Below are 12,776 nucleotides of genomic sequence, written 5' to 3'. Positions count from 1 at the left end.
ACCATGTCATTCCTGTAATCAATGGTAAGCACAGAAAATAGAAGTAATTCCCCTTTTCTTTGTGCAAAACAATGAGTCAGTGCAATTACTATTTCAAGAGGCACAATAGAAATAACAATGTCACAAATAAAAAAAAAAACAGTATGAGGGCTACCTACAAAGTACAAAATCACATCCTAAATATGAAGGAAAACATATGAGTACTTATAAAAAGAAACTCTCTGGAATCTCTTACTTTTCTATAGTTGAACTTTTTTTCTGAAAGATATTTTTGTCAGGGATGCAATTGAAATAAGTCTTTACTCCCACTCCTCAAGATATTATAGCCTATTATTACTAACAAACATTTTTTTATTTTCAATGCATTTCTTTTAATAAGTAGAGAAGCACTCTGAGAGTGCAGACCTCTGCCAAGCAGCTAATTTCCACCACTGATCTTGTTCTTCCATAGAGATCAGTGATTTCCACCCATACATAATGAGTATGCATGCTGAAAATCGCTTGAATTCTCAATACAGAAGCTTTTTGTTACATCATAAACCCTCAGCTGCGTGGGTGCACCTCGCCCTCGCAAAAACTAGAGCACGAACCTTAGTGCACATATGAAAAACCTAAAAAATGCGCCCCTCGAACTCCTAAGTTTATTGACCTTAACTGCCAAAATATCAAAAATCCTTCATGAAACCCACACAAATTTTTGGATCATTACCAAAATTTAATCATCGGTTCCTTGTGTCATTCTCAATTTATCCTGCAAGCTTAATTCAAATCCATGCACAATTTTTCTAGTTATTTCGCATATATATGCCTTGGACTGTTCTTGGCCAATCTCCACAACAACTACATATAATCGTCGCTGGGGCGATAAGACCTCGTATCTACAAAATGTCAAATGTTCAGGAGAGCCAAAAAACATGGCGGCCAGAACTCTGTGGCGAATGGGATAGCCTTTCCTTTGACATGCCGTGGTGGCTTCATTTTTGGAGTAAGACAGTTGGGATTTGAACAGGACATCACTTAACCCATTATTTGACCATTAATAAAAAAAACTCATTTTCACCAAAATTGCAGATACAAGGTCTTATCACCCCAGTGACAATATACATTTTCATGTATTAACAAAATCAGGAGGCCACCCACATTATAATACTATCTACAGAACTGTACATTCCAATGTAATCACATTTATCTATACAATTATGAGAAATATAACATTCAATTCAAGTGTGCATGTGTATGCCTTGTCGTGACTAGACATACAGCAAAACTCATGAGCATCATATTCGTACAGGGCCTGCCTACACAAAGAAGGCATAAATTGTAAAACCACCAGTAATTGTAAAACCAGACATTTTCATACGAATGAACCTTCTTGAATTTCATAAGGATTCAAGATTCAAAATTGCACATAAAAGTGTTGATCTACACGATTCATGGAATGCCAGTACTATGCCATACACGGTACGAGTACTGGTAAGTTCCCCTGGGTCGGGCTAGCTCGGCCCATGGGACAACTCAGACCACTCTTCAAAGGTGGGCCAAATGGCCCCAGCTGGTTCGTATCAATAGTGTAGTCCATTGTTGGAGCGCCTTGCAATTTCATTTTGAGAGTGCACAGGTACTAGACTACAGGACTACAGCTACAGGTGTCTTGCATAGACGCTGGGCCGGTTTACTGCATGCATGCCGCACCCACCGGCCTCTCACATGCTGACTCTCTCTCGAGCCATGCATCTGCATGAGTAGATGCTGTCACGGCTGGCTGCCTGGTGGCCTGGCGGCGCAGTGCGACAGCATCAACCTAGCTGCGTACGTCAAGATTTGCGTGTGTTTGCGTGTTTTGAGAGCACTAGTATCGTAGTACACTGAGCGTACAAAAAATTATTGAACTACATTGTACGCAATCGAATGCAGTCGATAACACCAGGCGACTACTCTTAGATCAAGGCGCATATAATTTTTGGCTTTTTAGAGATTGCTCCGTTTCTCTTTATATATTGCTATATCTCTGTATGTGACAAACTTTGCACACTTATATTTGATAGGGATATTTCCAGTACAATAACCTACAATGTCAGAAAAAATAGATTTAACACTAGACAACCTAACTAATGTGTAATTCTGGTTTCAAGTCTCATTCATTAGTATATATAAGCATTAAGTTGCCCCTTGACCCAACCAAGAACCTACCCTCATCCCGCCCACAGCTCCCCATTAAAAAAACATTCCATAGGACCAGTGTTATACTTATAGTGACATACATGTAGGCAGTTCATGTAATTGCGAGTAAATTTTGTCAAACCCCAAATTTAAAGCTTTCACTCCTGCCAGGGAAAAAAAAAAACATGCCTACTTAAAACAGGGTATTACAGAGGGACAGCTTTGACTGCAAGTTTTTCTTCACAGGAACAGTTGTCATCACATTTATTTATGTATGTTTGTATGCATGTATGTAAGGATGTACTATGCAGCCTTGAAATGGCAAAATAATGTATGTCGAAAATTCCTGAAAATTGACTTAGTCTCATATTTCAGCTTATTTTAGCATACATAATATAACTCTTGACCAAACCTTGAAATCAGAACCCATTCCGTAACTGAGATATGACTCCCCCTCCCTCCCTTTGGAAATTGTTCAAATTTTGCTGGAAAAACAAAGAAAGCGGTGATACGCTTGTCCCTTCTCAACACACAAAGGGCATGGAGTTGGCAAAACAATATATCTACATGCGATACATTGTTTCGCCATATCCATGTTTACCCAGTGATAGACTGCGTGCCGAGCAACTGCAGAAGCGCGCACATATTGTAACTGTATTACTGATAATGTTGGTCTTTCTAGGGTAACATATGAAGTTTTGTGCGAAGACAGAAAAATAGCTGTAGGTTTGCAAAACTTCAAACTCGATTTACTGGAAATGAGGTTGGACGTAGATACATTGTTTTGCCATGTCAAGGCCGTATGTACGTATAATTATTATTTATTTATTTAGATTTTTATGTATGTATGTATGTATGTATGTATGTACGTATGTATTCATTCATTCATTCATTTATTCATTTATCTATTTATCTATCATTTATTCATTTATTTACTTAATCATCTAAAGTTTCTTTTTTTGTAGACTTGTCAGAAGCTATTACATGCTCTTCCCCAGTCACGTAAATTGACTCATATTTATACACTGCCTTAGCCCAGGTGAGCAGGTACTGTACGAGCTGAAATTTTCGCGTACAGTTATTTTCGCGAAATGCTACAATGTACTTGAAGGACATTTTCGCGCATTGTTACTTTCGCAGTTGTGAGGGTCTAACTGAACTGAGTTTTTCATACATTGTTGTTTTCATGTGTTGTTATTTTTGCAGTTGAAAGGCGATTCGCAACATTCGCGAAAATAAAACCGCCACAAAAATTTCAGCTCATACAGTAAAGCTGTAAAGCAACTGGCATGAAACAGGTGAGCTAAAGAGAGGGAACATGCAGTAAGACACAATGAGCCTAACTGGTGTGAGTGGTTAATGAGCAGCAAACAAATGAAGATGAACAACAAATGCAAACTGCATATTGAAATGTATTGCAATGAACAGCAGCAAGCTACAGCAAGGTAATAGGTAATCACAGGTAACTATTCGCAGTCTCTGGACAAGTGACATACATGCAGCTTCCTACGATCTAAATACCCAGTAGTGTGCCTACTACCTTCAATTTTCGCTGCGCATTGCTGGGTGCGACTGCAATACTGATACACCCTGCAAAGTGTAGCAATATGCAGCAATATATATACACAGTGTAACAGAGGCATTATGTGAGCAGCCCATTTTTTATTTATTTTTTTAATGAGAAGCAATGAAGATACCTGAACCATGGAGATGCTTTCTCCTTTGAAAAAAGAAAGGAGAAATTTGCAAAGTGTGTCTTTTATTGTCGTCATCTCCACTGATAAAGGAACTGGTAAATACCTCTAAAACTGGTGAGGGCAGACAAACCTTGTATTACTTACCTCACTGTAAGACGAATGAAAAGAAAAGCACAGTCTGTATCTGTTTCCCACTTTTCTGCAGAGATGACAAGTTCATTGAAAGGCCATTACCAACCCACAGCCATTACATTTTTTTCGTGCTTTTTTGTTTGTTTTTTCAATGTACATGTAATTGAATAGACACTATCAAATTAAGTCATTTTTTGTCATGATATTCAAATCCTCCTTGGTTTTAAACAGCATAAGTCTTTGATATCAATGGCTGTACATGATATAGGGGGTTTTTTTTGGTTTTTTTTGTTTTTGTTTTTTAACGTGGGTATGAAATTGAGATCTTTATTGGTTGTGTTTATTAATTTTTTAGATCTTTACCAAGGGTTTGGAAAAAAAAATAAGTGAAAGTAATCTTTAGTGCTTTATACATAAGATTTTGATAAAAGAATAAAGGAAATTTATGCCACTGTCCAAGTAAGCTGTAGGTGACACAGGTTCAAATCCCAGGCTAATTCCTCCTTTTTCATTTGGTGTTCATGATATCAATCGAACATACAATCTAACTGATGAAGAGTAACAGTAAAAAATAAAATCGCTGTGAGATTTTGTTGTATTAGTGATCTTAACACCACAATGAATAAATACAAACACATGAAAGAAATCCCATAATTTAACTACACTCATCCTCTCTCTGATTATGGAACCAAGAAGTGTAATGCTAATTAATGCCCTGCTGTTATAGTCATGGTGGTAGCATAGGCAGTATATGCATGTGCAGTCCAGCACCTGTACAACTGCACTACACATAATCTGTCCAAAGATGATCATAAGTAATAATGGGTTGTGTTTGTGGATCTCTTTCTGAATTACTGTCCAAAATCATAATATTTTGGGGAAATACAAAATTCATCATCATCATCATTGCAATTGCAGTGAACAAATCATTTCGTGTTGCTTTTGTGTTGATAATCCGATTTGCTCCCCCATCAACACATTCCCCCATAGGGGCAAAATTAGGACACCACGGACTGCTACTTTCATGAGCAACTTTCATTCTTCACTCCACAGAGATCTAACTATAACATGACTTGCCTCTACTACATCTAGATCTGGAAGAGCTAAACTCAGTTTGGCCCTTTATCTCCAGAATATGTACAAACTATTTAATGACCCTTTTATCACATGATATACACAAACACAATGCTTGCGACTAATTTACACCAGAACCATGAAGAAAATCTGAAATTAGTGACATTTCATCCAAAACCACTATTATCGAAGGATGTTTAAGCATTACATACTGGTAATTATCAGTCTGCCTATGGCCTAAACATAGCAAAACAAAACAAAAAGAAGCATAATAATGAGCACATTGAGGTGATTCCCACTGAGTAACTTAAAAAATGGATTAAAGATGACAGAGAGTACCTTACCTGACCACATCATCAGGTCTGGCATTGCTTGTAAACCACATGGTGCTTGGTTGGACTAGCATCACATCTGATGCAGACTCTAGAGAACAGGACTGTACAAAGAAAGGAAGCGATATCAACCAGTGTTCATCAGAAAAATACTCAAAGAAAGGAAGCGATATCAACCAGTGTTCATAGAAAAATACTCAATTGTCTACAATTCATTAATCTTGTCCTTAAATCACTGATAGCCTAAACAATTTATCATATCATAGTCTGAAATGGGTCTAGGAATCTCTAGCAATCTGATTGGCTGTTTGCACTGTACAAGTGTTTTTACTTCCAGAGTGTCCATGATCATTTGCATATTTGCTTGTCTCTGTGTGCATCCAGTTACACTGAGCCATGCATCTATATGGTTCTTCCACCAAAATTCTTGAAGTAAATCAATGCATGGCTATATTGCTGTATATTTTCATATGATAACTTTTGTACTAAATGCATTACTCACTGTTACTCAACACATGATAAACAATGCATTTGCCCATTCAATGTTTTTTTACAACAGCATAATATAAGATGCAAAGGTACATTTTTCCAACAGATGTAACTGGATGTTGTGATTTATTTTGGAAATGATATAAAACCCCCTACTGATCAAACTCTGGTCATGACAAAGGGCACAAAATGCTCTAATGATTTATAAAGAGACTTTGTCCACTGAATTTGCTTCTCCATCTCACCCTTTTTCTTTGATAAGACACTAACCTCTATGGCCATCACACAAAGACAGAACTGTCAATTTATGCCACAAGCCCTTATTCTTCTTCTGTATTCTGTGTGACAATACATTCCTGCACAGCACCCTTATCCTTTTTCAATGTTACTATCTGTAATTTTGCCTCCAAATCTATTGTGCTACTGTACCATTTTTTTTTTATACTTCTCGATATATATATATTTTTCTACTTCTGTGAAAAGAAGTTGCTCTGTTGGACAGTTTTCATTCTTAACAAGTTCATGCACTCAGTCATAGCATTAAAGGAAAAAAAGTTGGCTATACTGAAGTGTGACAATACCATATGAAAGCTATTGTGATGTTAAAAAGAAAATTAGAACAAATATGAAACTTGTCACTTTCAGACCAGTTAGGTGATACACTGAGGGTCATCAGATATTGGTCGCCGGTGATCGACACATCTTTAAACGGGACAGTTAGAAATGGAAGCAGTACTATGTATGATTTCATTTATTCAAACGCAATCACACCCTTACATATGGCATACCTCAAGCCAGATACAAAGCACAAGTAAGAATAAATTTTGCCTTGCCCATCCTTTATGTGTGTCCACTTCCCACTTTATTGCACTGATGATAGCCTGTGCTGTTTCAGTGCTGTTGCAACTTTTGTTTTTCTGAAGCATTCAAGGACAACTACTATATCTTGAGAGTAACTAACACACAAGACAGAGAAAAAGAGTTTGAGTAGGGAATGTGTACACTGTATCGGCATGCATGAATCTGAGTTGAACTGCCATCTGTGGTAAGGTGTCTAGCCAGCTCAGGGACACGCTCGTACTGCTTCATCACACCTTCTGAAACATGGACCTGCAGATAAACAAAGTAAACAAACAAAAAACACCCATGTTCAAAATGTTTAGAAACCAGCAGAACATTTAACTTTATCGGCAAATGTTGAATTGTATCAAAGTGCCAGTCAGTTCATAAAGAGTCTTGTTCCTTTATAGCTTATATAGAAAGCAAACTTCTTCACAAGTAATAGCCAAAAATGAGCTTTCTACTTTCCTGTTTAAAATCCCTTGTTGACATTTTTATAATTTGTACATGGTCTCTTCACCTACTGTTACATTTTCCTTTCAAATCAAAGGTATAGAGTAGCTGGTGTATCACACTAGGCAACTACTCCCTGACGTGTTTCCTTAAGTTGGTTGGAGAGGCCCAAGGGTCATAGTGATTTTGATTGCTTTTTTTCAACCTGGCAACTTAGGGAAGCTCACCAGGGAAAGCCTGACATTTTGTTTTCTTGCATTTTGCTTGTTTTGTTTATCTGTCATCCCTTTTATGGTTTTGCAAATGGCGAATAAACAACAACAACGACAATGACGCTGACAACGCCGACGACAACAACAATAACAACAACAACAATAATAATAATAATAGTTATAATCATAATAATATCAAATTATATGAATATTACTAACAACTCACAAAGTTATAAAAATAAGAATTTAATTTATTTCTACGCTTTTCATTTTGTTGATACATGGTTATCTACCACAGAACCTGTCACAGGGGGTTGTAGGAAAGACTTCCACTTGATTGCAAATGATATCAATAGTAATCAAAGTCTTGACCATTCATTGCAAAAAAAAAACAACAACAACAAATTGCAATCCCTTTCTAGAAAAAGAAGGAGTTAATTATAAAAATACCTTCTGATGGAAAGTCTTGCTCATCTCCACAAACAAGAATTCATAGCCATACTTTGCCTTGCAAGCAAGCTTCACCATGTGACCAGGGCTACGTGTGATTTGCCTTTTGTATGGGGAAAATAAGTAAACGGCTTCAAGGAAAGTAACCATCACAGTTGTGTCACTCCTTGTAACGTACATTCATTACTATAAAGTCACAAAATGGTATTAAAATACAGTGTTCAACAGAAGTTTAAGAGCTGTTATTATCTTTTCTGGTCAACGTAAAACCGTTCATTTCGAAAACAACAAATTCACAGTGATCATCTATTATTTGACCTTCATATCCCTGTTGGGCAACAAGACCTTGTACCTCAAAGATGTAATATATTCAGGTGAAAAAACAAACAAGCAAACAAACAAACACGGCAGTCAAAGCACTATGGAATAGCCTATCTTTGACATTCCAGGGTGGCTTCATTTTGGAGGTCAGACAGCTAGAAATTGGACAGGACATCACTTGACTGGTTTTCTGGTAATTGATTTACAACAAAAAAAAAAGAAAAGAAAAAAAAGAATGTGATTTTCACCTAAATTTGAGATGCAAGATCTTGTCATCCCAGCAACAACATGTCAGTACATATGTTCACCCTAAAATTTCATTTTGGCATAAGTTGTAATATTTTGCTTGTTCGTCCTTGTTTGAGGCATTTTTGGGGCAAAGTTGTCTATCATCAGTGTTCCCAAAGATCATTTTGCCTTGAGGTAAAATTCACATTAGAAAAAAAAAAATAAAGCAACATTCCTGAAATGTACAATTTTATCTTGGAAATACCCTTCTGCAGCTGCTTTTCTTGTGCATTTTCAGATTGATTTCTAGTTAAATAAAACACACTTTCATTTTGTGTGGGTTATGTGTAAAGAGGTAGTTGTTTCATTTTTCCTGTACAATACAGGTCTGTATGTCTACCAAGAAGTGAACCAGAAGTGATGATGGGTCATTTGGCTTTTTCTGCTTGTATGACTGTCAGACTACACACTGTTATTCAGTTGTATTTTTCACAATCTTTTTCAGTTTACTTAATACCTGTGACTAAAGAAGAAAATAGAAATTAGGGTATGTACAATAAGATCAGAAACATTCTATTCTAATTCTGCCACTTTGTCTTGCAGCTTTTTTTTCCTTACTTCTTCTCCTTCCCAATGAACAAATAAGAGTTCTTTTACACAGAGTTCAATGCTTTATCATTGTGTACACTGATAGATGTAAATGCATGAATGACTGAAATGAAAGAGTTGGCATATTCTTAAGTATCAAAAACATTTTGTTGATATTTACACATTTTGTTAAAGCAGTAAGGTACAGAATGTCATCAAAGACCTTCACAAGGACTTTATATGCATGTTTGTGTTTACCACTTTAAACAAAGTTCACACGCATTTAACAAAGGCATAAATTAGTTCAATACTGTTTACAAACAAACCCAACTAAAATCTTTCTCATACAGGTTGAATGGTTTGCTAGATACCATGAAAGCAACACCATGGCAAGTGCCAAAAAGCTCATTCAGAGTACTGGTTACAGCACAAATTTACATTTTGCAAACCTTGGCCGAAATGTTCTCTACGATTATTGGTTATCAGTGGAAAAAACCATGACCTTTACCACTATAGAAAGGTTGCTTCAGAAATTAGCTATCAAGGCTACTAACATTTCACCTTCGCCACAAAAACTCTGAAATTTATTGGTTACAAGGTATGATTGAATATAATTCGTCGCTGGGGTGACAAGACCTTGTATCTGCAATTTTGATGAAAATGACTTTTTTGGATTAACTCTTTATGTGCCACATTCGCACGTCCGACTCAGTCGAGGGCGTGCCAACTTCGCATATTCTGCTCAAATGCACAAAGCCGCCCAAACCGATCAATAAATCGCCTAATGCCGCGGTACAATGAGAGTGTTTCTCGTGCTTTTGTTCCTCTCACATACAGCTTGCATTCTATGTGGCCATTGACTATCAAGCAGTGTTCCAAACTAGATTTGCGTGTAAATTGTGAGTTTCTGTCATGGTTTCATGTGCAAAAGGCGTGACTTTACAGTAATGTAGCAACTGGTCATTTAACCCTAACTAGGCTAGGCTATTTAGGTAGATCACAGAGCCGGGGGGGGGGGGGGGGGGGGGGGGGAGGGGCTCCAGATCTCGGCCGTCGACCGCACGATCGCGACGATAATTGGCACACACAATGCCTATGATGTAATCTAAAGTACCACGAGGTCAAATTAAAAAAATATATCATTTATGCTAAATTATGTTAATTTTTGCATACAGAGCTACCAAGTATCACGCATTCTGAGTGAGACTCAAGCATTTAGGGGTCGTCCCACGATCTCACGCATGGCACCCATTTTTCTCATGCATCGGGCAAAGTCTGCAATTTGGGCCACTAATAATGAGCATACTGTAGCTTTATATTTTCCTTTTGTCTTTCAAAATAAGTAAAAAAGAGTCACTTAAGTATGCACCTGATCGCACCATTAAGAGCTAAACATTGAAAAAGCTCCCTACCGTGGGAGGCCACGGGGAGGGGACCCCTCCCACACCCTTGCTCGGGTGCACATTCGCTCGTTGAGATGCCGAGTCATGAAAATCTCACTCATAAGTTTTTTTTTTTAACTTGGCATATTTCTCAAGTTATCGCGTAAACGAATGCGGACGGACAATCCGAAAAAAATAATGCCTCCGGCACCACTTTGTGGCGGAGGCATAAAAACAGAATTCTTTCTCAAAGCACCACTACCTTCATGTCTCAGAATAACGTGGCACACAGGGGGTTTCCACCATGGCAAATAAAGAGTTAATAGCAAATACCGTATACGCTATAATTTTCGCGTACATAAATTTTCGCGAATTGCCGCTGTCACACATTTTCGCGAGTGGTTAAATTCGCGATTGGGGGACCAGAGAAAATATGAAGTGGCAAAGAAAGTGTGAATTTTCAACTTACTAGCAAATAAGAATGATACTAGTTATACACTGCATGAAAAAAACTTACCAGACCCTGCTGACTAGTAAGTTAGAATTCAACATTTTTGAAGTGGTAAATCCATCGCGCTAGATTTCTGACGAGTGGTCCCCTTGCGATAATGGATTGGCTCTCTACAGTATTCGTAGGTAGACGTGGACGTGCTATATGTATGTAAACAAGCTTAGCCAGTACAGTATATGGTCTGTTCGGTAAGCCATGCAGATGACATGGTATACTACTATAGTACTGAAATTTTCGTATCATCAAGGCAAGGGATTCATTTTGGAAGGTAATATTTTCGCGTGTTGTAAAATTCGCGAATAGCTCCCGACTCGCGAAATTCGCGAAAATAAAACCCCGCGAAATATATAGCGTATACAGTAATGGGTTAAGTGATGTCCTATCCAAATTCCAAACTGTCTTACTCAAAAAATGAAGCCACCACAGCATGCCAAAGGAAAGGCTATCCCATTCGCTATAGTGCTTTGGCCACCATGTTTTTTGGCTCTCCTGAACATTTGACATTTTGTAGATACGAGGTCTTGTTGCCCCAGCGATGATATGCAACAAACAAATAAACATGCATCTGTATTCTCTACTCCTGTGAAACACCATTATCTGAAATTATTGCGATTTTACATTTCAACCATGTCTCTGCAAAACACTATTGTACTTCTTAATCAAAGTGAGGGAAAAATCTCACTTTGAAATACCATTCAAACTATTTACAGCAACACACTTTGTAATAGGCATTTTTACATCAGCCCGATAAAAATCCAAAATCCAAGCTCGAGACATTTTTCGCGATCGCAAATTAGCGCTTATTTCATTTCCTATTCACATCAGCCCGAACATTATCAAGAAGCGCGCTAGTTCACATTAATTGTCCTGCTATTTCGGAAATTTCCCGAGTTGGACTCGAGAAATGTTCTCGATCAGTTAGCACACTAATTTGTATTCACATCATCAAGTAACGTGCTATTTCGTGATCGGGTTAATTTCCCAAGTCAGAAAATAGCACGCTATTTCAAAACATAGGGCTGATGTGAAAACGCCTATTGATGATAGAAGTTATGTGATACCATGTGGACTACTGACTAAATGGTCATGGTATGCTATTCATTTACTCCTCTGCAAGCCACATTAACTTCCTGCTCATAGGAATGTGAAATTTTTGCACATTTGACCCATTGGCATAAAAAGGGTACACAGGAACAGTCAATTGGAGGCATTAGCATGATTCAAATATGTATACATTACAAATCAAATGCACAAACTGGGCACAAGTAAAAGTAGACATGGGCATACAGACTCAAAGTGGTAGTTGTACAGAATTGCACAGAAAGTCTCACCTTTCAACAAGTCCCAATAGAGCATCTTTAGAGGCTTCCTGTATGTTACATACAAAAGATATCATTGTTATGACTAATCAATTCTTTATGATTATTTATGAAGTATGCAAACCTTCCATTATGAACCTTTCACTACTGCACCTCTAATATGGGTAAATTATTGAAGAGATCCATGACACATTGTAAAAAGAAAAGATAAGAAAAAGCTCCCATAAAGGGCACACATGTAGTGTAAATTGGCAATAAATGTATGCACTGGCAGTAAGGGCTTGCTCTACTTCACTAAAGTATAAAAAATATGTAAAGTTACATGCAGACAAAAGAAGATGTTATTTTTGGCATACTACGCAGTGCTGGTTGAAATCCTGACAGCCCAATTAATATCTTTCCTGCATAATGCTCTGGTACCACATGTGACCTTTTATCACAAAACCCTCAAAGAGAAGCCACACACACATTAGCTAAGGGCAGATTATTCTGAAAAAGCAAGCTTGAAGCTTTAAAATGACACAAAACTCAATACAAATGAACTTTCCTAACATATCTGAATAATGGAAAGAAAGTAGACTCTCTGGA

The 12,776-nt window shown here is 37.5% G+C and overlaps 1 protein-coding gene across 1 annotated transcript in view; it reads right to left on the bottom strand.

Annotated features, from left to right (window-relative positions):
* Positions 1–12,776, bottom strand: part of LOC139744232 (protein artemis-like) — a 54,683-nt gene that overhangs the window by 32,850 nt on the left and 9,057 nt on the right. The window contains exons 6-10 of the mRNA XM_071654675.1: positions 12,201–12,238; positions 7,840–7,942; positions 6,887–6,994; positions 5,408–5,499; positions 4,002–4,056 (exon numbers count right to left, since the gene is read on the bottom strand). Coding sequence (XP_071510776.1) covers positions 4,002–4,056; positions 5,408–5,499; positions 6,887–6,994; positions 7,840–7,942; positions 12,201–12,238 — 396 coding nt within the window. The remainder of the gene's footprint in view (positions 1–4,001; positions 4,057–5,407; positions 5,500–6,886; positions 6,995–7,839; positions 7,943–12,200; positions 12,239–12,776) is intronic.

The sequence above is a fragment of the Diadema antillarum genome, unplaced genomic scaffold (assembly GCF_040938485.1).
Source record: "Diadema antillarum isolate AM-2024a unplaced genomic scaffold, OU_Dant_1.0 seq00001148_RagTag, whole genome shotgun sequence".
NCBI lineage: Eukaryota > Metazoa > Echinodermata > Echinoidea > Diadematoida > Diadematidae > Diadema > Diadema antillarum.
The sequence above is the reverse complement of the archived record's forward strand: the minus strand, read 5'-3'. Positions and strand labels throughout refer to the sequence as shown.